Source organism: Aquarana catesbeiana, linkage group LG10, assembly GCF_042186555.1.
Source record: "Aquarana catesbeiana isolate 2022-GZ linkage group LG10, ASM4218655v1, whole genome shotgun sequence".
Lineage (NCBI taxonomy): Eukaryota > Metazoa > Chordata > Amphibia > Anura > Ranidae > Aquarana > Aquarana catesbeiana.
Window position 1 is genome coordinate 59,174,814 of NC_133333.1, and position 26,465 is coordinate 59,201,278.

General features: G+C 38.4%; 1 protein-coding gene across 2 annotated transcripts; it reads right to left on the minus strand.

Annotated features, from left to right (window-relative positions):
* Positions 1 to 1,223: 1,223 nt before the first annotated feature.
* On the minus strand, positions 1,224 to 26,414 carry LOC141110713 (transcription factor Spi-B-like). 2 transcript variants are annotated; one of them, XM_073602247.1, is made up of 6 exons: positions 26,250 to 26,414; positions 19,277 to 19,304; positions 16,692 to 16,779; positions 9,228 to 9,400; positions 6,184 to 6,328; positions 1,224 to 3,879 (listed from the first exon to the last, which is right to left on the minus strand). In XM_073602247.1, the coding sequence occupies exons 1-6, from the start codon at positions 26,270 to 26,272 to the stop codon at positions 3,560 to 3,562; spliced, it is 777 nt and encodes a 258-aa protein (XP_073458348.1). In that variant the 5' UTR covers positions 26,273 to 26,414; the 3' UTR covers positions 1,224 to 3,559. The 2 variants fall into 2 exon arrangements, with proteins under 2 accessions (XP_073458348.1, XP_073458347.1); XM_073602246.1 differs by having other exon boundaries at positions 16,692 to 16,782.
* Between the last annotated feature and the right edge of the window lie 51 nt (positions 26,415 to 26,465).

Sequence of the window (26,465 nt, forward strand, 5' to 3'; positions counted from 1 at the left end):
GCACTATTGTGTGGTCACACACATGATCTTTCCCTTTTCCTTGGTATCTGCAGGGAACGATCTTCAGGAGGGGCTTTTATTACTCTGCTGATGTATGCTCTCTACAGTGTGAGCCTGTGTCTGTCCAGGCCTGATTGGTACTGTGCCAGTTACATGGCTTAGGCTCCTTTTACATGGGGTGGACTCCGCTAGAAGTGGAGAATCTGTTTGCTGATCCCCGCTGAGCAGGCGAATGGCTTGTCTGTGTCTGCTCTGCTTATGCAGAATGGCGCACAGACACAGCCCACTGTCCCCTATGGGCAGTTGGATGTAAACCAACCGCCTGTCATTTTATACCCGATGGCCATCTGATCCGATCCGCTAGACGGATGGAGAACGGACCCCCATCTGTCTGTTTTTAGCAGATCAAATCAAATGTCGGCAAGTGTCAATAGACACATGTCCGTTGACAACCTCCGCTCCATAGAGGGCAATGATTGGATGGTCCGATCGGGTCTACCTAAAAAACTGACAGGCAGACCCGATCAGTCCTCCCGTGTGAAAGGTTTCAGAAGAGTAGATCAAATTAGGATATACATATCAAATAACTGTTTTACAGCTCCCAATAAATCTTTGTTGTACATCAAATGTGTATTTTTTTGCAGTAATATGGCATAGATGAAGTCAAAGATGATTGACACTAGCTTTCATTTTGTGCAAACGGCATCTGCACCCAAGGCTTTTTTTTTTACTTTACAGGTATTCGCAATTACATTAAATATATTTAATACTGATTTGTATTAAAACTAAGCATTCTTGTGAGTTTCTTAGTGAATGTAATCAATCAACATACCAGATTCCGCCTACATAGTGTTTAGCAGTAGGAGGTAATGGAGGAGGATGGAGGGAGGGGAGTGTTGTTTAACACTGTGTATAGGCCCATAAGTGTGACTCTATAGTCATGTGGGCTGCACAGATAAGAAAAAGGAGGAAATAAGAACTTAGAAGGGAACTGAAAATGAGCATGCTCCATAGAGGACTACAGCTGGTCTATACAATCTTAACATGCAGTGGGGACACTGAGGAGATGGGAGGGACAGCTGAAGGCAGGATCAACCAGGTATATTTCGCTCTACACAAAACAAATGCTTTAGTGGCTTTGTGAGTATGAACACTCTGTTATATAGCATGTAATGAGAGTTTTTCATAATCTGGGTTTAACGACACCTTAAAGGACACGTATATTTAACACACACTCACTCAATTTATTTGGAAAAAGAAGAAAAATGGATGACAATTTACATCTATTTATATATTAACATACTTTTTTCACAAATATATACATAAAACCTATAACAATGTTCATATTATAGGGCAGTACAGCAAATTAAGTTTGTAAATATCAATCATTACTTATATTGTTACCTTATGCCATTGTGACTAAGGAAAAATTCAAATTTTGCTGATTGTAGAGAAGGAAATGGGACAATCTACTCTGACATAGTCACCCTCCTCTGTTCCACTGAAATAGCACTTCTCAAGGGAGCTCCACTCCTCTTTGGATGAAGTTGTATACATTTTTTGAATTCTTGGCCTGTGATAGCACATCTTCTTAGGGCAGCTTCACACTGTCTTGCAGCACTTTGGCCGCAGGGCAAGTGTAGCATTGTGTACCTGGGGTTTTGGTGCAGGTTAGCCGCACTTTGCCATAGGCCTTTGTTATATCCCACAGTTTTGGCACATTTTCTGATAGCGCACCAAAAATCCTGCATGCCAAAGTGCAGTAGCTCAGTGTGATGCCGCCATTACTTATAGGCCCCACCAATTCTTATTAGAGTTACAGTTGGTGCACCCTATTGCACGTAAAATATCTTACATATAGTACAAGGATAGGAATGGCAATCTGTATTTATGCCCCCAGGGCTTATGTGTAAAAAAAGTGTGCTAGAAAAAAAGAACAAAAAAACTTGTGTATAACCCATAACCAGTCAGAATCCTTGTTTCATTTTCAACTCTGGACTGTTGAAATGACTGTTGGAAGCTATGTGCTATTTTTTATTTAGCGCACTGCTCATTAAAAAAAAAAAACCTTTCAGGTTTTGTTGGTTTGAATGTCTGTCTACAGTTTGACTTCAATGCGAGTTTTTTCAAAAATAAAATCATTTTAAAAGGCTGCACCTTAGTTGGCTCCATACAAAGATTGATCAAAAGTAATTATTATTATTACGTATAAATCCTGTATAATAGAATTATACATTTATTAATTTTATATATATATACTCTTGAAGAATAGCAAATGCATGCATAGTCGCAGCAGCCATAGTGTAGACTTAATCAACATTCATGAAAATGTGACCTATCTGTTTAACAGAAAGTGATAGCAGTGAAGATTTTTTTACCAAAATGGCTTCAGTAATGTCACTTTCCTAGTCCATCATAATTTGATTAAAACGTATGGCTGTCTTGTCTCATTGATTTTATAAAAATTAAAAAATTGACAAGCTATTGGTTTATGAATTAAAATGACCCATGCTATGTTTAAAATAATATTACTTGTACAGACAGTCTAGATAATTAGTATTTGTTTACAACTTATCCCTAATCTATCCAATATGGAAGAAAGGAAATGAGAAAGATATGTGAAGAATTAAATGGCATCACCCGAAAAGCCAAACCTGTACACAATGATAAGATAAAAAAAACAACTTAAAAGGTATAGTGGCAAGGCTGGTCTTTAGCGTCATACCTTAGAAGCCACTATTAAAAAAAACAACAACATGCAGATCCACATGATCCATTAGATTCTTGGCAAATTCCTATGAGGTTGATGAAGATTTGTTTTAACAAAGTCACACTATCAGTAATATCCAAATAAATGACTGGTAGTTTAAAGACTTAAAAGAGGTTTCCACCATCAGATGACTATAGATGGTACATGTTTGTTTTGTAACATCTACTGAACACATTGCTATTACACTCTAGCTACATTGCATTATCATGGTAACTAAAGGCAAGAAAATGTGTTTTTGTGCATGCCATAAAAGAACGCAGTTATGCTGGAGAACATGCTGGGACTGTGTTGTATCCTAGGGTAACAGAACTGCTATCTCTAAAAATGTATGTAGCTTACAAAATAAAGCTTCAAAAAGAAGGAATATATTTAGTTACCATTGTTCAATAGCACATGGAATCCAGTTGATTAAAAAGCACTGGCAGTTATAGATAGCACAGAACATTTTGTTTGCATAAAAATATCCAATGACTTCATGCATCTATTTATTTGTGGTCGCATCTCCTTAAAGAGTTTATTTTCTTGTACAAGTCAATGTTTTGCTTTTGGTTTTCCTATACAGAGTTCTTCAGGAGGCTATACACCACAAGTGAAGAAGATCCATTGGCAAAAGCTTGCTCCTTCCCTTCCATCCAGCCATTAGTTAGTGAATATGCCCCTGTGGACTGCCATTCAGTGACGCTACTGATAAAGTAGTCAGTCAAATGTTTTTGATAGCATAATGCCCTCTAAACTTTTCAGATACAAAAAAAAGCTGCAAGAACGGAGTCTTGGGAAGTGCTGGATGGCTTACAAGTGTGAATGGATGGTGGTCTCTGTCTTCCTCTCACCGAGCAACACACTGTCAAACTGATACGTCAGCTTCTTCTTGACTTTCCTGATCTCTCCAGTCTTGCCATAGTTCCTCAGAGCACGCGCCATCTTCTGGTAAGTCATTTTTTTGCGATTTCCTTTTTGTTGACCCCATCGATGAGCAAGCACTTCTTTGTGCTTGGATGAAAATTGGAAGGTCCCCCTCTCACGGTCCAACCACCATATGCAATCTCGCATGTCGCCATTCTGCAGGAGTTCCAGAAGAAATTTGTACAATCGAACCTTCTTACGAACACCTTCAAGTAAACAAAGATATTACATTAAAATTACAATTTTATTTCATTAACAAAGGAAATTAAAAAAAAATTCAAAGATGGCACCAAAAGAAACTTGCAGGTTTTGACCAAAGGCATATTATAGCTGGAGTTCGGCTTTATGCCAGGATAGTAAGTGGGCCTTGCCAAATCAGTAGCACAAATACAGGCTTTACAGGGGAAAAAGGAGGGTGTAAGGGTTCTAGATTATATAAAAAAAAAATAAAATAAAATGCCAACATGTAGCTTTAGGAAAATTCTCTGTATGTAAGTAAATGAAGAATGATCATTTACTCAGTGGTTTTTAATGGTTGCTACCCCAGAAGAAAAAAATAAAATAAAAATGTATGTACATAATGTATGCCAACTTGTTAGTTTTAGTAATGTATTTTATATAGGAATCATATACTGCAATAATCTTTGCAGTTATGAATAATATGTTTTAAGAGGTAGCCTGAAACAACAAATTTCTAACATCTGGATTAAGTCTTCTCTGAAGACCAATGATCATTCATGGAAGCAAATATTAAGAAAATAATTGGATTTATGTAGCAAGCTGTATTAACATTTACCCAGAATTAACAAAGAAATGTAAGTTTTCAGAATCCTTCTGTCATTTATAATTAAATCTGATAGGTCTGTGGCTCTGACATGGCATGCAGCTACTGGATATAATTGCAAACAACTATTTATTTATTTCAGGTACTTATATAGCGCCGTCAATTTACGCAGAGCTTTACATATACATTGTACATTCACATCAGTCCCTACCCTCAAGGAGCTTACACTCTAAGGTCCCTAACTCACATTCATACATACTAGGAACAATTTAGACAGGATCCAATTAACCTCCCAGCATGTCTTTGGAGTGTACCGGGAGAAAACCCACGCAGGCACAGGGAGAACATGCAAACTCCAGGCAGGTAGTGTCATGGTTGGGATTTGAACCAGCAACCCTTCTTTTCTAGGTGAAAGTGCTATCCACTAGACCACTGTGCCGCCAGATTAGATGGCTGAGCATTGAGAATTTTGTATTGTGTGTACATTTAATTATTTAGTTTCCTCTCCAAACATGCATTGTCAGTGTTAGTTTTATATTGGTCAAACAGCCTCCATTTTCCCTGTTAAATCTGATTAAGAGATAAACCAGTTTATAATTACATTTATAGGTAATAACACCAGAAATTGGTGATCCAGGAAATATCCAAGATCATGAAGGATTTTCTTTTTCCGCTGCTGGAGCAAATTGGATCATCCTTCATAGGGTTTTTTTTTTTTTGCCTTCCGCTGGATCAAACGATTACGGGTATAGAATTCTGTATATGGAGGTTTTCTATTCATTTTTTATTTTTTCTAACTGTGTAGCTAAATAATGATCATTCTCTGCAATGACATGCTAATACACAAGACAATGTGTGTTAAAGAATGACCCTCTATCATCAGCTTGCTAATTTTTCAAAAATGCTTTCATAAATCCTGTTTTTTTTTTTATTTATCTCCCTCCACAAAAATGTTTTTTCAATGGCTTGGACAAAGTCCACTGTAAAGGATTTACATAGCTGTGTGATATATTGCTTTATAATAGCCATATATAATACTGATTTATTGGAACATGATGTTGCTCATTAGTCTTCTGTGATTTATGTGACAGCCATATAATCATCACTTTTTGTTCTATATTTAGCTGTCCTGCATGCAGAATATAAATATAAAGACAGCCAATCAGTAAGGACTGGCAACTGTTTGTGAGGTCATGATCATAATTTTTGCCCTTTTGATGTTAACTGATAAACAAAGGGATTAAAAAGGCTGTAATGTAATTGCTTCCCTGTATTTTTTTTCTCACTTTTTAGAAGCTCCAGTAAAGTTTAAAGCAATGCAAGTCTGGTTTCCCTACAGATTAGTAATAGAATATGATTATATTAGTATCCCAAATAGGCACAACTTTATAGCTGAATAAAATCAACTTGAAAAAATATGTCCCCTTCACCTTTCTTTGTACAGCTTTAGCTAAAGTAGAGATAGCCGCAAAGAAAAAAGATACTGCTGTGCTCCCTTTTCAGAAGACATACTGTAGAATACTCTGCAGATCCTGTGACATGAGTGCACCATGTATCAAATGTTTTAGTAGAAAAAAAATAGTGATTTTTTTTTTAATATAAAATTTTAAAAACCTGTAGCATTAAAAAAATGTAAAAATATTCAAAGACCAATATATTTATTTATATTACTCATAGTAATTTATAGTCATTTTAAAAGTGTAAAATAAAGTAATAGATTAAATACCGGGTTCAGACCATGCTTGAGACTCATCAGTGTCGCTATCTGACACCTCTAGACTTGGTATGTCCCGAAAGTCTTCTTCCTCGGACAGAGATGGGCTGCTGACGGTGCACAGTAACTGATAGGCCTGTGGGTATGAGTTGATTATCTGGGGGAAAAGTAAATATGCGCTTGTTTACATGACTTTAGATACAGAACTGTGTTATCTGAATAATAAATCTACAGCAAAAATTAAATTCACCCAAAACCATTATAGTTTCTGCACAATGAGTGCAGCTGCAACATATGTGGAAACCGAAAGGCAGCAGAGTTCCTAAGATGTAACAATCACTTGTTTTGTTCTACCATCAAATAACCAAACATTGTAGCATATGCCCCAACTAAAGTCTGCCATAGACTGTTTGAATCTCGACCGGTTCAACAGGGACTGGACGATGTTCGAACCATGCATGGGCAAGCTGATTGTACCCAAGTCAATACAAGTCAATATCTCCTATTCCTATAGCCATATCTTTAACTCCACTATCTCCTCCATTACTGCATCACAGGGCTCAGACATACTGCCCCGGGGGAAAGTACATGCAAGAGTGCATCAGAGAAAGAGCTTGCTCCTGTTATTGTGGGGTTGAGCAATAACAGCCAGGAGTGTCTTAGCTACATTATATAGCAAGGCAGGACAGGATAGTGCCTAAGTAAAGTATTACTGATGACAGAATGTTCTGTCTAACTCAGAGATTGCAAAACAAAAGCAACAGATTCCTTCCTTTAGTTAAAATAGCAAATATTCCAGTTGCCCAAACCACTCCACTCGTGATAAAATCTGATACCAGTAAAATTAGGCGCTAAATATAGACAAAGATCATCTCTCAAGCCATATAAATACTTCTCATGTACAGTATCTCACAAAAGTGAATACACCCCTCACATTTTTGTAAATATTTTATTATATCTTTCTTTATATCTCAATGTAAAGTAGTGAGTGTACAGCTTGTATAAAAGTGTAAATTTGCTGTCCCCTCAAAATAACTGAACAAACAACCATTAATGTCTAGATCTCTGGCAATAAAAGTGAGTTCACCCCTAAGTGAAAACATCCAAATTGGGCCCAATTAGCAGTTTTTCCTCCCTGGTGTCATGTGACTCGTTAGTGTTACAACGTCTCAGGTGTGACTGGGAAGCAGGTGTGTTAAATTTGGTGTTATCACTCTGTCTCTCATACTGGTCACTGGAAGTTCAACATGGCTCCTCATGGCAAAGAACTCTCTGAGGATCTGAAAGAAAGAATTGTTGCTCTACATAAAGATGACCTAGGCTATAAGAAGACTGCCAAAACCCTGAAACTGAGCTGCAGCACAGTGATCAAGACCATACAGCAGTTTAACAGGACAGGTTCCACTCAGAACAGGTCTCACCATGGTCAACCAAAGAGGTTGAGTGTACGTGCTCATCATCATATCCAGAGGTTGTCTTTGGGAAATAGACATATGAGTGCTGCCAGCATTGCTGCAGAGGTTGAAAGGGTGGGGGGTCAGCCTGTCAGTGCTCAGACTATATGCCGCACACTGCATCAAATTGGTCTGCATGGCTGTCGTCCCAGAAGGAAGCCTCTTCTAAAGATGATGCAAAAGAAATCCCGCAAACAGTTTGCTGAAGACAAGCAGACTAAGGACATGGATTACTGGAACCATGTCCTGTGGTCTGATGAGACCAAGATGAACTTATTTGGTTCAGATGGTGACAAGCGTGTGGGGCGGCAACCAGGTGAGGAGTACAAAGACAAGTGTGTTTTGCCTACAGTCAAGCATGGTGGTGGAAGTGTCATGGTCTGGGGCTGCATGAGTGCTACCCACACTGGGGAGCTACAGTTCATTGAGGGAACCATGAATGTCGACATGTACTGTGACATACTGAAGAAGAGCATGATCTTCTCCCTTCGGAGACTGGGCCACAGGGCAGTATTCCAACATGATAACGACCCCAAACACACCTCCAAGACAACCACTGCCTTGCTAAAGAAGCTGAGGGTAAAGGTGATGGACTGGCCAAGGATGTCTCCAGACCTAAACCCTATTGAGCATCTGTGGGGTATCCTCAAACGGAAGGCGGGGGAGTGCAAGATCTTTAACAACCACCAGCTCCGTGATGTTATGAAGGAGTGGAAGAGGACTCCAGTGGCAACCTGTGACGCTCTGGTGAACTCCATGCCCAAGAGGGTTAAGACAGTGCTGGAAAATAATGTTGACCACACAAAATATTGACACTTTGGGCCCAATTTGGACATTTTCACTTAGGGGTGTACTCACTTTTGTTGCCAGCGGTTTAAACATTAATGGCTGTGTGTTGAGTTATTTTGAGGGGACAGCGAATTTACACTGTTTATACAAGCTGTACACTCACTACTTTACATTGTAGCAAAGTGTCATTTCTTCAGTGTTGTCACATGAAAATATATAATAAAATATTTACAAAAATTTGAGGGGTGTACTCATTTTTGTGAGATAATGTATACCCATACACATTTGTCAAATCCTTATGTGATTTTGGGCTTGTATTAAGTAATCAGATTATTTTCTATTTAATGTACTTTTGCAGAGGGATAGCTAGAATTAGATTTTCTTGTTGCAGGCAATAGATTATTTGTATTTATTTTTTATAATTTCTTTAAACATTTTTAAATTTTTATTTAAAAAAAGACACGAGTACAGAACATAGTAAAGTCATACAATTGAGATTTTATGACTCAAGTGATATTTGTACAGTGATAAGGTAGGTAGTGTCAGGTATACTTATCTCATCTTGAAAATTCATATATATCCTAAAATAAGTCTCCTATACATGGTATCTTTGTTAATTTTCCAATATACATATATCTAATATTACCCTGCTGTTGCTTGATTAGAGTTCTACTATTCAACTTCACATATATTGTATGTGCACTATTACCTTTCCTACTAATTGTAGATAGGCGTCTGCACAGGCAACAAATTCTTATACTGATCAATGTGGACATTCAAACCTGGAACTACTGTATTTATTGCCATCCTTACCTCAGTGCTGTATGGGTCTTCTGGCATTGGGCATGGTGTCGGGCAAGGAGCTGTGACATCTAGATTCTGGCTGTATTGGGGGTAGGCTTCCTGAGTATAAGGCACCTGGACGTTCCAGAGTGCTGTAAGTTGATCACTCTCATTAACTTGTGGCTCCATCCAGTTCACATAGTCTGAAAGAAAAAATGAAAAAGTCAGCAAACAAACATACTTAGCAAACTCTGAAACACCAAAGAGAAGGGCTGAATAGAAAATGTAATTCAGCCTCTCATTATACCAGTTTCTCAAGTGATCAAATTGTTTGTGTATGGAGTGAAGCTAGCCATACTCCAGTAGAATTTAATTTGCACATTAATACAGAAATTCAGAAAAATGGTTTTCAGAACATTTGATCTTGCCATCATTGAGTCAACTAGATTCGCTCAAAATCCTTTAAATGTTTGTCCAGACTTGCTACTTGAATGGAATTCCAGACAAATAAACAGGTTTCTTTGTGCATTAGAAGCTTGTTTTTTAAAAATCTTGGATAGAGTAAAGGAGAGTTATAACCCCTGTCTAATTGGGGAGATTTCCCTTTCTGTTCCATAGCAACAACACGAAGTAAGAGAAGATTCCTCTAAAGTGGGCAGAATCTCTGGTAGTCACCATAGTCACTGGAACTAGTGTTCACATTGAAAGATTTCCCCTCTATTTCTTTTCTTGGGACAACCCAGAATTTGGGATTTTCTATACTTTAATTTTCAGTAATAACGGTAAACATGACAAATAGAGAAAGTGAATCCCCTAACCAGGGCACAGACAGTAAAAAAAGCTTACAGATGTTCTAATCCCTCTCCACTCTATCCAAAACTGAAAAAAAAAGTTTTTTCCTTTTAGTTATACCTTTAGTTATAACTAATCACCCTATTGCATTGCTTACAGTCCATGCTATGGGGTCTTTGAGTGCTGCTAAAGCCATGTTTAAAAAAAAATGTAAAACGTGCCTTGTTCATTTGTTAACCACTTGCCGCCCGCCGGTATACTTCCTCACTTTGAGGACGGATATCATTGTTATGGCAGCAGCTAGCGGCCATAACCCCAGTATCCCCGTGTTCGGCCGGTGACCGGCTACAAGCTAAAAGTGGTCTCTGCCGCCGATTCACCGCCAGTTTACTTTTATCGGCTGCGGGAGAGGGGGGGCCCCTCCCGCCGCGCTCCGGTGCTCTCCACTGCTTACCGGAGACGTCGGCAGAGGCGATCCGGTCCTCTCACTGACTGTGCATAGAGACGAGTGAGGGGAAGATGGCCCCCAGCAGTCTCCATGACACTGCAGGGCAGAAGCGACGTCAAAACGTCACTTCCGCCCATAGCTTTTAAAGGGACATTTTTTTTAAATCATTTTTTTAATGACAATTTTTTTTTTTATTGCATTTTAGTGTAAATATGAGATCTGAGGTCTTTTTGACCAGAGATCTCATATTTAAGAGGTCCTGTCATGCTTTTTTTCTATTAAATGTTATTAAATTATTATGTTTACATTCCTTGTAATAGGACTAAAAGTGACACAATTTTTTTTTAAACAGTGTAAAAACAAAAAATAAAAGGTAAAATAAATAAGAAAAAAAAATGTAAACGTGCCCCGTCCTGCCGAGCTCGCGTGCAGAAGCATACGTAAGTAGCACCCACATATGAAAATGGTGTTTAAACCACACATGTGAGGTATTGCCGCGATTGGTAGAGTGAGAGCAATAATTCTAGACCTAGACCTCCTCTGTAACTCAAAACATGCAACCTGAAGAATTTTTTAAACGTCACCTTCCACGAGCGGGTGCAATTTTGAAGCATGACATGTTGGGTATCAATTTACTCGGCGTAACATTATCTTTCACAATATAAAAAAATATTGGGCTAACTTTACTGTTGTCTAATTTTTTAATTTAAAAAAGTGTATTTTTTCCAAAAAAAGTGCGCTTGTAAGACCTCTGCGCAAATACGGTGTGACAAAAAAGTATTGCAACGACCGCCATTTTATTCTCTAGGGTGTTAGAAAAAAAAATGTATAATGTTTGGGGGTTCTAAGTAATTTTCACATCTAAAAAAGAGGCCTGGTTCTTAACCACTTAAGCCCTGGACCATTTGGCTGCCCAAAGTCCAGAGCACTTTTTGCAATTCGGCACTGCGTCAGTTTAACTGACAATTGCGCGGTCGTGTGACGTGGCTCCCAAACAAAATTGACGTCCTTTTTTCCCCACAAATAGAGCTTTCTTTTGGTGGTATTTGATCACCTCTGCTCTTATTTTTTGCTCTATAAATAAAAAAAATAGCGACAATTTTGAAAAAAATGCATTATTTTTTACTTTTTTATTTTTTACTTTTTACTATAATAAATTTCCCCAAAAAATATATAAAAAAAAAACTTTTTTTTTCCTCAGTTTAGGCCGATATGTATTCTTCTACATATTTTTGGTAAAAAAAAATCACAATAAGTGTTTATTGATTGGTTTGCGCAAAAGTTATAGCGTCTACAAAATAGGGGATAGTTTTATGGCATTTTTATTAATCATTTTTTCTTTACTAGTAATGGCGTTGATCAGCAATTTTTATCATGACTGCGACATTATGGCGAACAGATCGAACACTTTTGGTACGATTTTGGGACCATTCACATTTATACAGCGATCAGTGCAATTAAAAATACATTGATTACTGTGTAAATGTGACTGGCAGTGAAGGGATTAACCACTAGGGGGTAGTGAAGGGGTTAAGTGTGTCCTAGGGAATGATTCTAACTGTGGGGGGGAGGGGCTATGTGTGACACTACACTGATCACCGCTCCCGATTACAGGGAGCTGTGATCAGTGTCCTGTCACTAGGCAGAACGGGGAAATGCTTGTTTACATCAGCATTTCCCCGTTCTTCCCCTCTATGAGACGATCGTGGGTATCCCCGCGGATATTGAGTCCGCGGGACCCGCGATCACACTCACGGAGGACGCGGCAGGCGCGCCCGCAGACTGCTTCTTAAAGGGCAATGTACAGGTACGTTAATCTGCCTGTACTTGGCCCTTCTGCCGACGTATATCAGTGTGAGCCAGTCAGCAAGCGGTTAAGTGGTTAAATACATTAACTGATTTCCTGATTTAGCCTAGGTTCACACTGACAGCGGGAATGAAATTGTGGGTGTTCAGCTGAACTCACAAAATTTCATTCCCGCATGTCAGTCCCGACTTCGGGGATGATTTCAGAGACATCTGCGCGGGTTTCTGCACAGATGTCTATTGAAATCGCACCCAAAGTCACCACAAGTAGTACAGAAACTACTTTTGGGAATCAATGCATCACATCGATTTGAACAGTGCCATTGCCATTGACATGTCAAATTGCATGCCATATTGCTGCAATGTGAACCAGGGCTGTTACATTTGACAGTCATTGTATATTTTACAGAACTTCAGCAATTTTAATTTATCCTGTTGTGTACATTTTGTATATGACAGGTAGCTTAGAAGTTCTCTCAAATGTATATATTTATAAAAGAACAAATCATAATTTATCATTTGTTCAACTTTGACACAGCAAACCATAACTAACTGTAAATAAAAATAAAATTAAAAAATGAACTATTTAAATAGTGCTGAGGCTCACAGATGTCACTTTATAGCTGCCTATATGGCACTTCTAAAGCAATTTGCATAAAAACTGCTGAGTGATGGTATTACAGGCAGGTCTGTTTGGTGGGAAGCTGGTGCTGATAAGCATACAGCTGCTGCTGGGCAGAGCAGTCAAACAATGGTGTGACACTGAGACAGTTACATTCAAAATATAAGTAATGTACTGTCAAATAACTGTTACCTACACCGTGTCAAAAATGTAAAATGTACGAAAGAACCAAACACCATTGGATTTATTTAGTATTCTGCATGTTCAGTCTGAAAGCACGACTTCAGATTTTTTTTCATGGTTCCACGTCATACAAAAAAAAAAAAGCCAAAAAAAACAACTACACTCCAACACCATTTTCCACAGTTCCTGGCTACGTCTCATCTTTTGGGTTGAATGATGCCCAGTATCATTTAACCCACACCCTGTATGCCTAGGCTGTCATAGGCTCACTTCCTGGAGCTGTGCAACCTGCGGTCACAAAAGGATACAGCAGAGAATGGAAAACCCATTACTGACACTAGAGGAGTGCAAGAAGATATCCTGGCCATCATATGAATGCCCAAAAAAAGAATAGATGTAGAATTTTGTAAGGCTGGCCATACATGTTCAGTTTTCTTTTAGATTTACCAAAAAACATATAATATTAGGTCAAAAACTAAACAACACTTTCAATTGTATCCAATTAGGCAGGCCCTTGCACAACATAGTTGAAGGTAAATCTAAAGAAAATTGTATGAAAATTGTATAATGTATGGCCAGCCAAATGAACTGTGGCAAATTAAGACTATGTACAATATACTGCGTATGCAGTGTCCCATTATCAGGGGGTTGGCTTCTAGGACCTGGAACAAACAGCCAGCCTCCTGCTGACGTCAGTAAAGAAGATGGGTACATTGTGTGCAGTGGCTTTCAGTGGATTACTGCAAAACAACTATGGATTCACTGGGTATTCACTAAGTATAATATTTGTGTTCATTCAAGCAAACTAGGTAAGAGGAAGTTAAGAGGAAAATAGGCAACTTAACTGGAGGCTTGACAGGTAGTGTGTCCTTTGGCCTACACACATTTTGCTAAAGGGTGTCCCTGTTAGCCACCTCAGAAAATTGGGAAGTTTACTCATAGACATGAGATAACAATTTGTCCATTTATTTGTCAGTTGGATTTTGTAACAATCTAGTATCTATGGTTAAGACTATACAGGTGTTGATTGCTATATTTCCCTAAATAAACCAGTGCTAGCAGTTGTCAGCATGCATCTTCCCTCTACCCAATGCATGAGCTAAACATATCAACTCTACCCAGTGCAGAGATGTCAACCCTCTACCCAATGCATGAACTAAACATGTCAAGTCAAACATTTGTGTTTAGTGATGTACCAGCAGACACAACTGGCTTATGCACCTTGAGAGCCTGTTTTAGGTTAGGGAAACCTAAATCTCACTTGACCTGGCTTATAACCAGAGATATGGGCAAACCAAGGCTGCATATAGCTTGAAAGAGTGTAGGCTCCAGTAATGAATGGGTTACTTCAAGTTTATGTCACTTGTCATCATTTTAAGGGGGATGAGATAATAGCAACACACAGAGATAGTGATAACTGGAGTGCTAGTGACAGGGTTCAGTTGCAGGTAGGAGACACTAGTACCTTTGTTTCACCATGTCATTTATCTGCCAGCCACAATTTTCCATACAGCACTCTTGCAAATTTTCTAGAGGGTCATTTGCATGCCATCCCAAGTCATGACAAGGTCTTTGTATTTGTGCCTTAAGCATATGAAGAGCTTAAGTCGTAAAGTAAGGTCAGATATTTAGGACAGAGTAAGAAGACACAAGCAAGCCAACATCATGTGAAAACTATAAATGTATATATACAACTCCAGGCAGATCTCAATGACACAAACAATAATGTAATCATCAATACATCTACTGTATATGTGTGTGTATATGTGTATATATATATATATATATATATATATATATATATATATATATATATATATTTATATTAACATGTAAGTACCTGAACTGGTATCAGCCTCATGCAAGAGGGGAGGAGTGAGAAGCAGCACAAGAAGCTAATCAGATGTGTTGCTGTGCAAGGAGCATGCTGATGGGAGGAGAGAGCACAGTGACAGACAGTTGAGCTCAACATTTTGTTGCTCTTCCTTTTACTGTCCAGTGTCAGGATAGAAGTGAGTGCATGTAAGTACAAGTGAAACTGCAACCAAAAAAGATTGGGTCCTCTCCCCTGCCAGGTAGGACTTTACTGTTTGGCAGAGCTGTGTGAATTTCAGGACTAAATAAACAGAAATACAAAGCATTTGTCAGGTAAAGCAGCTTCCCAATATCTGTGTATTTAGCTGGTTGCCTGGAGTTCAGCGTTAATTCATCTCTGGCCCACCAAAGGGGTCCTCTTCTTGTTTGGCTATTTACCGTTTTGTACTGACTGTTTTTTTTAACTAGTATTGTTATGTGTGACACTACAGTGCTATATAAAGTTTAGCATAAAGACTAGTAACAGTCATATGTAAGCCTGAGAGTCCCTTACATCTTCTATTTAATAACCAAAACTCACCCCACACCAAGCCATCAACAATATACTGTTTAAGAAAACAATTGACTACCTTTTAGAAAAGGTAGCACCCATAGTATAGTATAGTCCTGAACAGAGCTATTGCTTCCAACCTATTTACCCAGAGTGAAGAGAGGAAGCCCCATCATCAGGTCAACCTGGTCAGAGCTTACACAGGGTAAAATATTCTCTTTCCAACACTGGTGCCCTGAGATATGATATTTGAGCACCCTACACTCAATATGTGTACCCTATTGGCTTTCTAAATGAGTTTGTTCATATGCAGGATATGAATCAATGATGTTTTCTACACATGATAATAGTATGCTGTCTCCAGATATCATCCTTATTTAACTAACAAATCCTCATGATATTAGTACTCAAACACTAAAGGCCTTGTTCGCACCTGATGCATTGTGCCTTTTGCTGCATATTCCTGCAAAGGCAAAATGCATGGACATAAGAAATTCTATTATAGTTCTCATTCACATGAAGGCTTTGCATTTAAAAAAGGCCTGTCGTATTTGGAACCTGCATCTTTTTTCCTGGTTAAGAGTCCCTGATTGCTAGGAATGCTGACACGTTGCTATGTAAGTCCTAATGGAGTTCCACTCTATCCCCCCTTCAGTCCATAATGAATGCCGCTGCAAGACTCATCCACCTTAGCAACCATTCAGTGTCCTCGACCTCTCTCTGCCAATCCCTCCACTGGCTTCCACTCACCCAACGAATAAAATTCAAAGTACTAACAATAATTTACAAAGCCATCCATAACTCTGCCCCCAGCTACATCACTAACCTAGTCCCAAAATACCAACCAAGCCGCTCTCTTTGGTTATCCCAAGACCTCCTACTCTCTAGCTCGCCTCCAGGATTTCTCCAGAGCTTCTCAAATCCTTTGGAACTCCCTACCCCAATCTGTCCGACTTTCCCTTAATCTATCCATCTTTAGGCGATCACTGAAAACCCTTCTCTTTAAAGAAGCCTATCCCACTTCTAACTAACTCTGTTTTATTTCCTCCATCAGCTCATCCCCCCACAGCTATTACCTTTTGTATCAATTGACCCTTCCTTTTTAGGTGGTAAGCTCTAACGAGCGGGGCCCTCTGATTCCTCTTGTATCAAATTGTAATGTTACTGTAATGTCTGCCCTCATGTTGTAAAGTGCTGCGCAAACTGTTGGCGCTATATAAAACCTGTAGAATAACATAATAATAATGTATGCCTTTTAAAAGATGGATAAATCTTTACCTATGTGAGGATCAGCCTCGGTGGTCTGTGGGAAGTTATTAAGGTGTTTAGGAAAAGCTTCAAATTCTTGAAGCATCATATCTGGATACTGCTAAAGAGAAAAGCCAGTAAAAAAAAAAACAGAACATTAGAATAGCTTTAATTATATTATGAATAATTAAAAAAGTGTCACAGAAAAATTATTCTAAATATATATATATATATATATATATATATATATATATATATATATATATATATATATATATATATATACACATATATACACATCTTTCCTTCCACTCTGTTTAGTCTAGGGAGCCAAAGGAAATACCTAGTACTTTTGGGTATGGGTATGGAGGAGCATGTGACATAGTCCATGTGACAGCGTTGGCTTGGGCCAGTCACTGCTGTCACATGAGGGGCCATGTGTAAGCTATAACTCCAGTGGCCTGCGTTTACACATGGCTTTTGCTCCTGGTGACTGAACAGAGCAGCAGGGAAACAAAAGGAAGGCAAGTATAAAAGTTGGTTCAACCAAAACCAATATTTCAAATTTTGATAGATGCTGGAGTAATAGACTATTGGATAGTTTCTTAGATCACTCGGGCACTCTAATGGTGAAAAACTCAGTCTTGATCTTCTCAGTCTGCTCACATGATGTGGCGATTGTTTCAGCCCTCTCAGCTAGGTGTCTTTTTTATATTGTGAAGAATACAACAGGGAGGAGCTTAAACACATGTGGGTGGTCAGGTACACCCTAAATCCTAGGAAGACTGATCCCATTGTTTGAAATTCCAAGACATTTAAGAAACCAGTTTGACTCAGCCCATCATGCTTTACCCATACTTTAAATATTGGAAGTGAAGGAACTGAACCTTTAAATTCCAAGTACCTTATGGAAGAGTTCATGTTGGAGGATCTGTACTTCTAATTTGGTACTTATCATTTGCCAAATCTGCTTTTGGAACTGAGTGCTATATTATTCACAGTGGCGGTGCATCCATTAGGGGTGCTCAGGCACCGCCCCCTCTCTCCAGCCACCCCCTTTGTGTACTATGGATAGATTCATGCATTGCACGAATCTATCCACGGCCACTGTAGACACCCCCTATTCAGGTGTCCGGCCCCTTTTCGGGCGCCGGGCGTCTGAATTATAGCGGCAGGGGGGGTTTATTTTAAGCACCTGTTTAGAGCCATAGGCTCTAATAGGAGTAAAAAAAGGTGACCTGCAAGGGCAATCCATTGCGCTCGCAGTGCACCCAGGTGTATTAGCAAAGCAAATGAATATTTGCATTGCTAACACAGAACTGCCTCTCAGCCAGTCAGGAGGCCTGGAAGTAATACTGGGCACCTGATTGGCTGAAGGCACAGACGCTCCCATTGGCACCAAGGAATACAGGAAGAAGACATGCACGGAGGAGTCGGAGGAGACACAGGAGCCATCGCCATGCTACCGTCCCACAGCTCGCTGCCTGTCCCGCTGCCTGACCCAACACCACGACGGGGTAAGTGCCGGACGGGGGGGGTCACAAAGGCTTCATAGGATGGGTACAGTTAGCTGCATATGATGGGCACAGAGGCTGCATATTATGGGCACAGTTGGCTGCATATGATTGACACAGAGTCTGCATATGATGGGCACAGATTCGGCATATGATGGGCACAGACTCTGCATATGATGGGCACAGGTGGCTGTATATGATGGGCACAGGTGGCTGCATATGATGGGCACAGGTGGCTGCATATTATGGGCACAAGTGACTACATATGAGCACAGAGGCTGCATGTGATGGGTACAGGTGGCTGCATATTATGGGCACAGTTTGCTACATATGATGGGCACAGTTGGCTGCATATGATGGGCACAGTGGCTCCATTTGCTTGGCACAGTGGCTCCATTTGCTTGGCACAGTGGCTCCATTTGCTGGGCACAGGTGGCTGCATATGATGGCCACAGTGGCTGCATTTGCTGGCCACAGAGTCTGCATATGATGGGCACAGTTGGCTGCATATGATGGGCCCAAAAATTTTGAGCACCGGCCACCACTGATTCACACAGAAAACTCTGTCAAGGTATAGGAGTGTGTTTTCAAGGTTCAATGACAATGACAACTGTAGTAATCAGTGGTGGTAATAATGAATAAAACAAAGGAAGCCTTAAAACCTTAAAAGTCTCAGCCTTCCTATGTTAAAATGAGAGCAGCCCAGGGTGCATTTGCCTTCTTTCACCCCTCACCATCCTTCCTTTGCCCACAGTATGAGGTAAAACTATAAATCTTAGCATACAGATAATACAAACTGCATATACTTTGCCAGTGCCTGCCTTGTTTCTGCTGCCTCCAACAATGTTCAAAGTGTCAGAGAGCAGGAGGAGGAAACTTTTTTGGGGGAGATTTAGTAAAACTGAAGCACTCAGAATCTAGTGCAGCTGTACATGGTAGCTTCTAATGTCAGGATGGTCAATTAAGCTTTGACAATAAGACCTGAAAGCTGATGCACCAGATTTTGCACACTCCAATTTTAGTAAGCTCTCCTCCCGTTGTGTAACAAACTGATAAAGACAACCATATATAAAATATATAATAAAATAAAAAAATACTTACTGGGCAATTAAAGGGGAGATTGTCAAATCTGTAGAAAGTAAAAAAAATATATAAACTGTTAGGCAAACATTAAACATTTTATTATATGTCTTAATTGAACATTACATTTCATGTCTTCTATTATATATCAGGAGCTATTACAGGATAATGCTTACTATATTCACTAAAAAAGTTTGCGACTCCTTCTGAAAATTGTATTTTCATGTATTTTGTTGTTTTCTAAAGGCTTCAGTACTTCCTGATATACCAACTACTAAAGCATGCAGATTAGAAGTTCTGATTTCCCTCACTGCCTATGCATTCAAGGTCAGTGAGCATCACATCTGAAACCAGAGACAGCCAGACAACATCTTCAGAAGGAAGTCAGATGTGGTAAATCCCCATATTCTTAGGCCGGGTTCACACCTATGCGAATTAGATATGGGTTTCCCCGCATCTAATTCGCATAGCAGGAGAATGTGACTGGCTCCCTATGGAGCCGGTTCACATATCTCCGTTGCGGCTACGGAGCGCACTGTGCATCTTTGTATCCATTTCAGGGCCGGATTCGGGCATAGATTTGGTCCTGATTCATCCCTGAAATGGGAAACAGGGACGCACAGCGCTCCTGTGCGATCCGCAGCGGGTTCCAGTGTGAACTGAGCCTTAATCACAGGATTCCATTAAATCAAAATTGCCAAACTACCTGCTGAATGCCCATGATAGCACAATTTAGTCAGAACCTCAAAATAATTTTGTAATGATAGCATTACCTGGTTTCCATTTCAGTTTATTCTTTTTTGTTTGTTCCTAATTAACCGCCAACAGTTTTATTTACCATTAAAGATTAAATAGGATTCTGGGCAGAAGGAGCTTGTTTAAGAGAAACCCATGAATTTCATGTTTTTTTTGTTTTTTTTTGTTTTTTGTTTTCTGTGTATCTAGTTACAAACGTATACATTTTTGGAAAAATCCTTTTTAATCCCTGCATCTTCCACTGTCCACAAGCTAATTCTCTGAAGATTTGAAGATGATTGTAGAAAATGAAAAACCTCTCAGCAATGTTTTTGTACTTAGAATTGAGAATATTTAACAAAAAAAAGATGGACCAAAAATAATTACAGTAAAAAATGTTGCGTATAGCCAGCTTTTCACCTATTGGAGGTGATTCTTTCTTTGGAACTGCATAAGAATCAAGGGAATGGACAGTGTGGACAGTCAGGATTCTTGCAAAATGTAAAATCCTGATGCAATCAGTCTAATTCTCTAGGTCAACAGATACAAATTCAATTTTTTTTTTTTTGACTGGATTGATCCCTCCTGCTGTGCTACTTACACTAATTGATACCTAACAAGCTTAATACACATTCTTGAGCTAAAGTATTGGGCTCTATGGGGAGGGCTGTTATCTGAAAGCTGGATAGTTGGTTTAAGTTGGTCATAGGCATGATGGTAGTAATCTAGTTATGATACATTCATATGGAGTTTTCTTTTGGACAAGCTTTAGGCATAAATATAAAGGCACCCAAGCTATGCTATGTTATGATATAGAGAAGGGAGAAGAAAAGCATGAGCAATCACTTAAAATGTTGGACTACCTGGGAGAGTTTACAAACTTGATTTCTAAAAGTTGTTATGTACAACTAGGGAATGCCATAAGCAACAGCGAGAATTTTGTTTCCATTTCCTCTGCTCCAGATTTTCTAATGCCACTTTTAAGATTTTCTTTCGTATTTGTGTAATATATTTGCTATTTAGTAAAAGATCTTGGAATGCACCAGAAACTGATTTCAGAGAAATTATTTGTATGTCCTCATATAATAATGTACACAAAGGCACACTTTAATACACATTGTAAATGCATGTTAATTTCCCAAAAATTAACACAGAACCACATGTAACAATGCACATCAATGTAATTTCATGTGTGTAGATGTAAAACAGAGCTTTAATCCCAAAGGAACTGAAAAAAATGTTTACAGCTTTGACAATACAATTTCATATTGAGCACTATTTCTTGTATAATGTATGCTTAATTTAAATTCTGTTTCACACAGTTTCCAAGCATGCTGCGAAATTTCAATAATTTGAGAACCCCCCACACAAGAAATTTTTAAAATAGCAGTCATCTGAGTTTTACAATATTATTCATCCTCGCTGAAAGGTTTTCAGACTAAAAAAGGAAAAATTATGGAGAAATTTGTAGTGCCCATTATTTGCTATCTAAAAATCAATGTATATTTTCTTGTCTTTTGATAATGTTTGAAAAATGAGTATAATGGCTCAACTGTGGCTGGCACTGGCTGCATCACCCATTATATCTGCAGTTATAGAACCAGAGGAGTTACTGCTTTGTATAAAGTGGTTTTTGATAATTTATAGTGAGGCTTTGGCCAATGGGAGTCCTTAGACACAAAGTAGTTTAAGGTGGTCCCTGATTCATGCAAGAAGAGGCAAACTCAAAGGGTGTAATGATTTATTAGGTCTGCCTCTTTTCTGAGTTGAGGAAAGTGGAAATATAGTGATGGACCCATAAGTTTATCTTATTGGTATCGATATCTTAAAGTTTTGATGTTGATGTAAGCCAGTTTTTGGGGAGGCAGCTTCTACACCCCAGAAGATTTCCATAGTCTCATTGTAGATTAGTGTAAATTGAAGCGCCACACCACTGCTAAAAGGTCCAGATATGTCAGGGGGAAAATCCTACACATTTTAGTGGTCCAAAAATGCCCCCTTCATCAGGGCTTGATTGAAAACAGTATAAGTAGGCTAGAAGTGAACTGGACCTTTGGGTATTTCAGGTGTGACTACAAGCACAAGTCTTGTCAGCAGCTAGTTTGCTCCTCAATGGAAATATATCCAGGGTTTCATTCTTTTTGCCAAAGAAATGTTCTGATGTTTACAGTATAAACTGTTTGTAGTAATTGACAATAACCAATTAAGTTTAAACTTTTTTTTGTAATTTATTACCTTGTGGCTACTGAGAAATGTTTTAGTTTAAAAGCTTAATAAATTAGGTCCTTGTCCACCTAAGATGGAACTCGTAGAAAGTCCTAGTGTTCCACAGACCTTATGGCTTTGTGGTCATTCTCTGCTGAGCCCTGTTGTTTAGTTTCCTCTTTCTCAGAATACTTATACTTTATAAATGTCAGCATCTTTTGTTTGGTTCTCAAACTTTTAGGGCGCCATTACCAGTAACTGCTTATGTGTGTGCTTTGTCGGTCCAACATGTGCTTCTATAGTCAGAAACAGCATCACTTTGGTTAAACTAGACTAATGCATCATTTATTACGCCTCCTTACTCATGATCTTAAGAAGTAATATTCCACTCACCCACAATGGCTCTCTTTCTGTGCCTGTCACTGTCCCAGGGGACACTATTTGCATAACAGAGAAAGGGCAATGCTACGGAAGTCACAGCAAGCAATTCTATTTTAACACAACATTGTACAATAAGAGATAGGTAACATTTATTGTACATGCCAAAGATGGCTAATTTGAGGCACAAATATCCTAGGTATTCTAAACCCATAAAAGGCCTTAAATTCATTCTTAAAGGGTAAGTCCAGGTTAATTTACCAAGGCTTCTAATACATTTTGGAATCCCCTAAAACATGATCTCAATACAAGGGTTCACGGCCTTAAGCATTATTATAAAGTTTAACTTTTGCTGCTGCATTTTTGTATGCATTTTTAGGAATGGATCAGAAGTGGGATTTTGGATTTGCAATGGGTTTAGCTATTGAGTGATTCTCCAGTAGCTGCCAATACATGGGCTATGAATCTGTCATTCTAAACAGGAACTTGAAGAAATGTGCCATTTGTCAAATTTAAGTTAGGTTTCTTCCATGTAGAAACCATAGACATGTCCTAAAATTGATCTCAGTTTGTATCTGTGTTGCAAAAGATACTTACATTTACCCCATGTAGGAGCTGTTATGAGAACTCGACTGTAAACCCTGTTTGCATGATATATCTGCGCTCATTTTAAAGCAAAGGCATGATTCTAAGCCTATTCTATTTTTAAAGCATGTTTACGCATAAGGGAACGAGATAGGTAATTCATATACACAGCTGCTGATTCCACCTTCTTCATTTATTATAAAGGTGAATTGTGCATGAACATAGCATTGAATATTATCACATTTGATAAGAAGCCAGAAATCAGCTCATTTCTTCTTGCACATAGCAAGCAACTGACTTTTAAACATTGGTCCTGCTTTTCAAAAATAAAAAAAAAAAAGTCCTGCAACTCGTGATTTGAAAGCTAATTGCTAGTTGCTTTAAGCACCAAAACATCTTTTTTTTGTTGGCGCATCCTTTGATGGCAATGGACACTGAACCACACAACCAGAAAATGTTTACAGTTAACAGTTATCAATGAATTGGCTAAAAGCCTATGCATAAACCTACTATGAACCAAGGAAGGTAATTTACAGTAAAAAAAAATCCCAGCACTCATTGTAGACTTATCTAATCAATTTTGGTTTATGAATATACAACTTTTCTTAGTGGTCTTTGGGTCTCATAAGCTTGATCTAAGTTTATTTAATGTTCAAATATGCAGAATGTTTCATTGCTGGCACTCATATAGGTTAGATACAAATATGCCAACATGCAGCTTTCATGTATATTTGTAAGCATCTAAGACCTCTGTTTTTATTTCATTTTAGAAGTAGAGGATGAGTTCTGTGTACTCACCAGCACAGCTGGGACTATGCAATTTTGTACTGTATTGCACAATTAGTGAATTATCCCTCCCATTGTGCACTATACATAATAGGTTTAGACTCAACTGCTGAGTGAGTCACTGGACTCACATCTAAACTCCCATCAGCTAGAGGATGGTAGACCTGACAATTTGACTTCGGTCACTTAGACACACAAAACGGGGGGGGGGGGGGGGGGCTTGTATTCCACGAGGTAGGGGCAACCCAAATTGACACAGAATGGCATGATTTCTGTTGATGTTAGACTATCTTTACTGATAAAAGACCGATTGATGGGGAAGCCTCTTATTTTAGATGCTAACATAACCACTCAGTGAAGGAAACTACTGTACAAGTGTCACATCAACATGTGTGTGTATAGTGTGTCTGTATTTTGCCTGCTTGTGTGATCACTCACAATTGTAATTTGGTGGCACCAGCAACCAAGGCAATGGATGGAGTGTTGGGGAATAAGATCTGCCTATGTATGGCTTTAGCTAAATAACCCACTACTAATTTAGTTTAATTTTTTATTTAATATTCATGTGTAAACTTTGGGCTTCCCGCAAATGATATAACATTGTTCATTTTACTGGATGTCAACAACAATTAATCAATTTAGGATGCTCTAATAAATTACAGAATATAACGCCTTAATTACAAAGGAGAAAGGATATTCACTACTGTACTGCATAATTTTACTTGTATATTAAGGTTTTCACATCTGCCCAGACTTTGATCGGAAGAAGAATATAGCAGATAAGAGCATAGCACACATTGTAATATTTTCTTTGCATCAGTAGAAAGCATGCTGCCATATCAGTTGACATTTTAGCCAAATATTTTCCTATCCTCCCCAACCCAAACACAAGTTGTCTTTGTTTGAAAATCAATATTTTAGGAATGATTAATGAGTCCTATAAAACTGTGTTATCTGTTTAAAATAAATACTGTACAAAGAGCAGTCATTACAATCCAGGTGCAAGAACCATACTCCTTTCAGCAAATACTCTATATCTGACGGAGTTGTAGGAAGTTAATATGATAACACATGATGTTATGGTCTGTCACCATTGGTGGGAGCTTTCCTCATAACTTATCCCCAAAGCTTTTGTACAGTTCGATAGATAATTCAATAGTTCCAAGGCAAAAGGAAGCATATTGTCAGTGTTACTCAATGATGACTGGAAGCACAATGTTGAAGTCCTTTTTGTTTCTGGCTAATAGGTTTTTTGAATCAAGAGAATATTTACTAAAACAAGTAATCCTAAAGCTGATACTGGTGAAAAAAAGGCTGAAATTCTCTGGAACCTACAATCAAAGTAAAGGGTCAGTCCGCCTAATGCTGATCAATTCCTGGAGAATCTAAATCGCCCACCAGTATCTCTTAGAAATACCAAGGGAGAGATCTTTTCATCAGTGTCTGGCATCTATATCCAGAAATCATGACATAAGGCTTTGACTCATCCTGTTGGATATTCTGTTTTTTTTTTTTTTTTTTACATAATAGAGACTACAGCAGAAGGAGCGAGACTCCATGAGAATATGGGACCAGAAACTCAGAAAGGAAGAATTTGCTGCTGAGGTTGCTGAGACATATGAGGTGACCTATAATATCAGATAAAGCAAAAATAAAAATAAAATAAAAAATACTGATTTTAACTGAAATAACCTTTTAAAAGAAATGTATTTTTATTTTCAGTGTACTATACTACTGGAAATAATATGTATCTATTGACTAATTTAAAAAGTGTTGCAAAAAAAAAAATTTCCTTTATTTTCACCTGAGAACTCTAAAAAATATATAACACCTAAATATATGGTCTGGGACAAGTCAAGTGAACAGGGGTTTATGTGTATATATAGATCTATCTATCTATCTATCTATCTATCTATCTATCTATCTATCTATCTATCTATCTATCTATCTATCTATCTATCTATCGTAGGAGATTATGCATATATTTACATCAGTATAGTAAATCAGTAGGGGTAAAAGTAAAAAATTGGACAATAATCAAAGTGTAAATTTCTAACGGCAAGAACATTTATATATACATCAATGATGTTTAGAACTACAGTTATTAAATGTTAAAAAGACAAATAATTTCCACTTTTGTTATTCCTTATTACAGTTTACTGTAATTACTACAGTTTAATTTTTTAAAGTGCACTTAGATTTTAGGACTTTTTCATCTTTGCTTTAAAAAAAAGAAAAAAGAAAAAAGAAAAAAAAGTCACAGGTGGGAACAAAAAACAACTATGACCAACAAGCGTTGACCTACCTTAGTGAGTCCAAACCGAGCATCTTGGGACAGGACCGGTAAGCCTCCTCAATGACGGATGCCTCCTTCTACAGAATGTTTTACAACTGTGGTACCAATGATCACTTTGTGGAAACCCTTTCAGCTTTAATGTGAACATCTCCAACTGCAACTGTTTTAAAGTTTGCCTTGGAGGGAGGGGAACATGAGCTAATGTTAGAACTTCCCCATGACAGT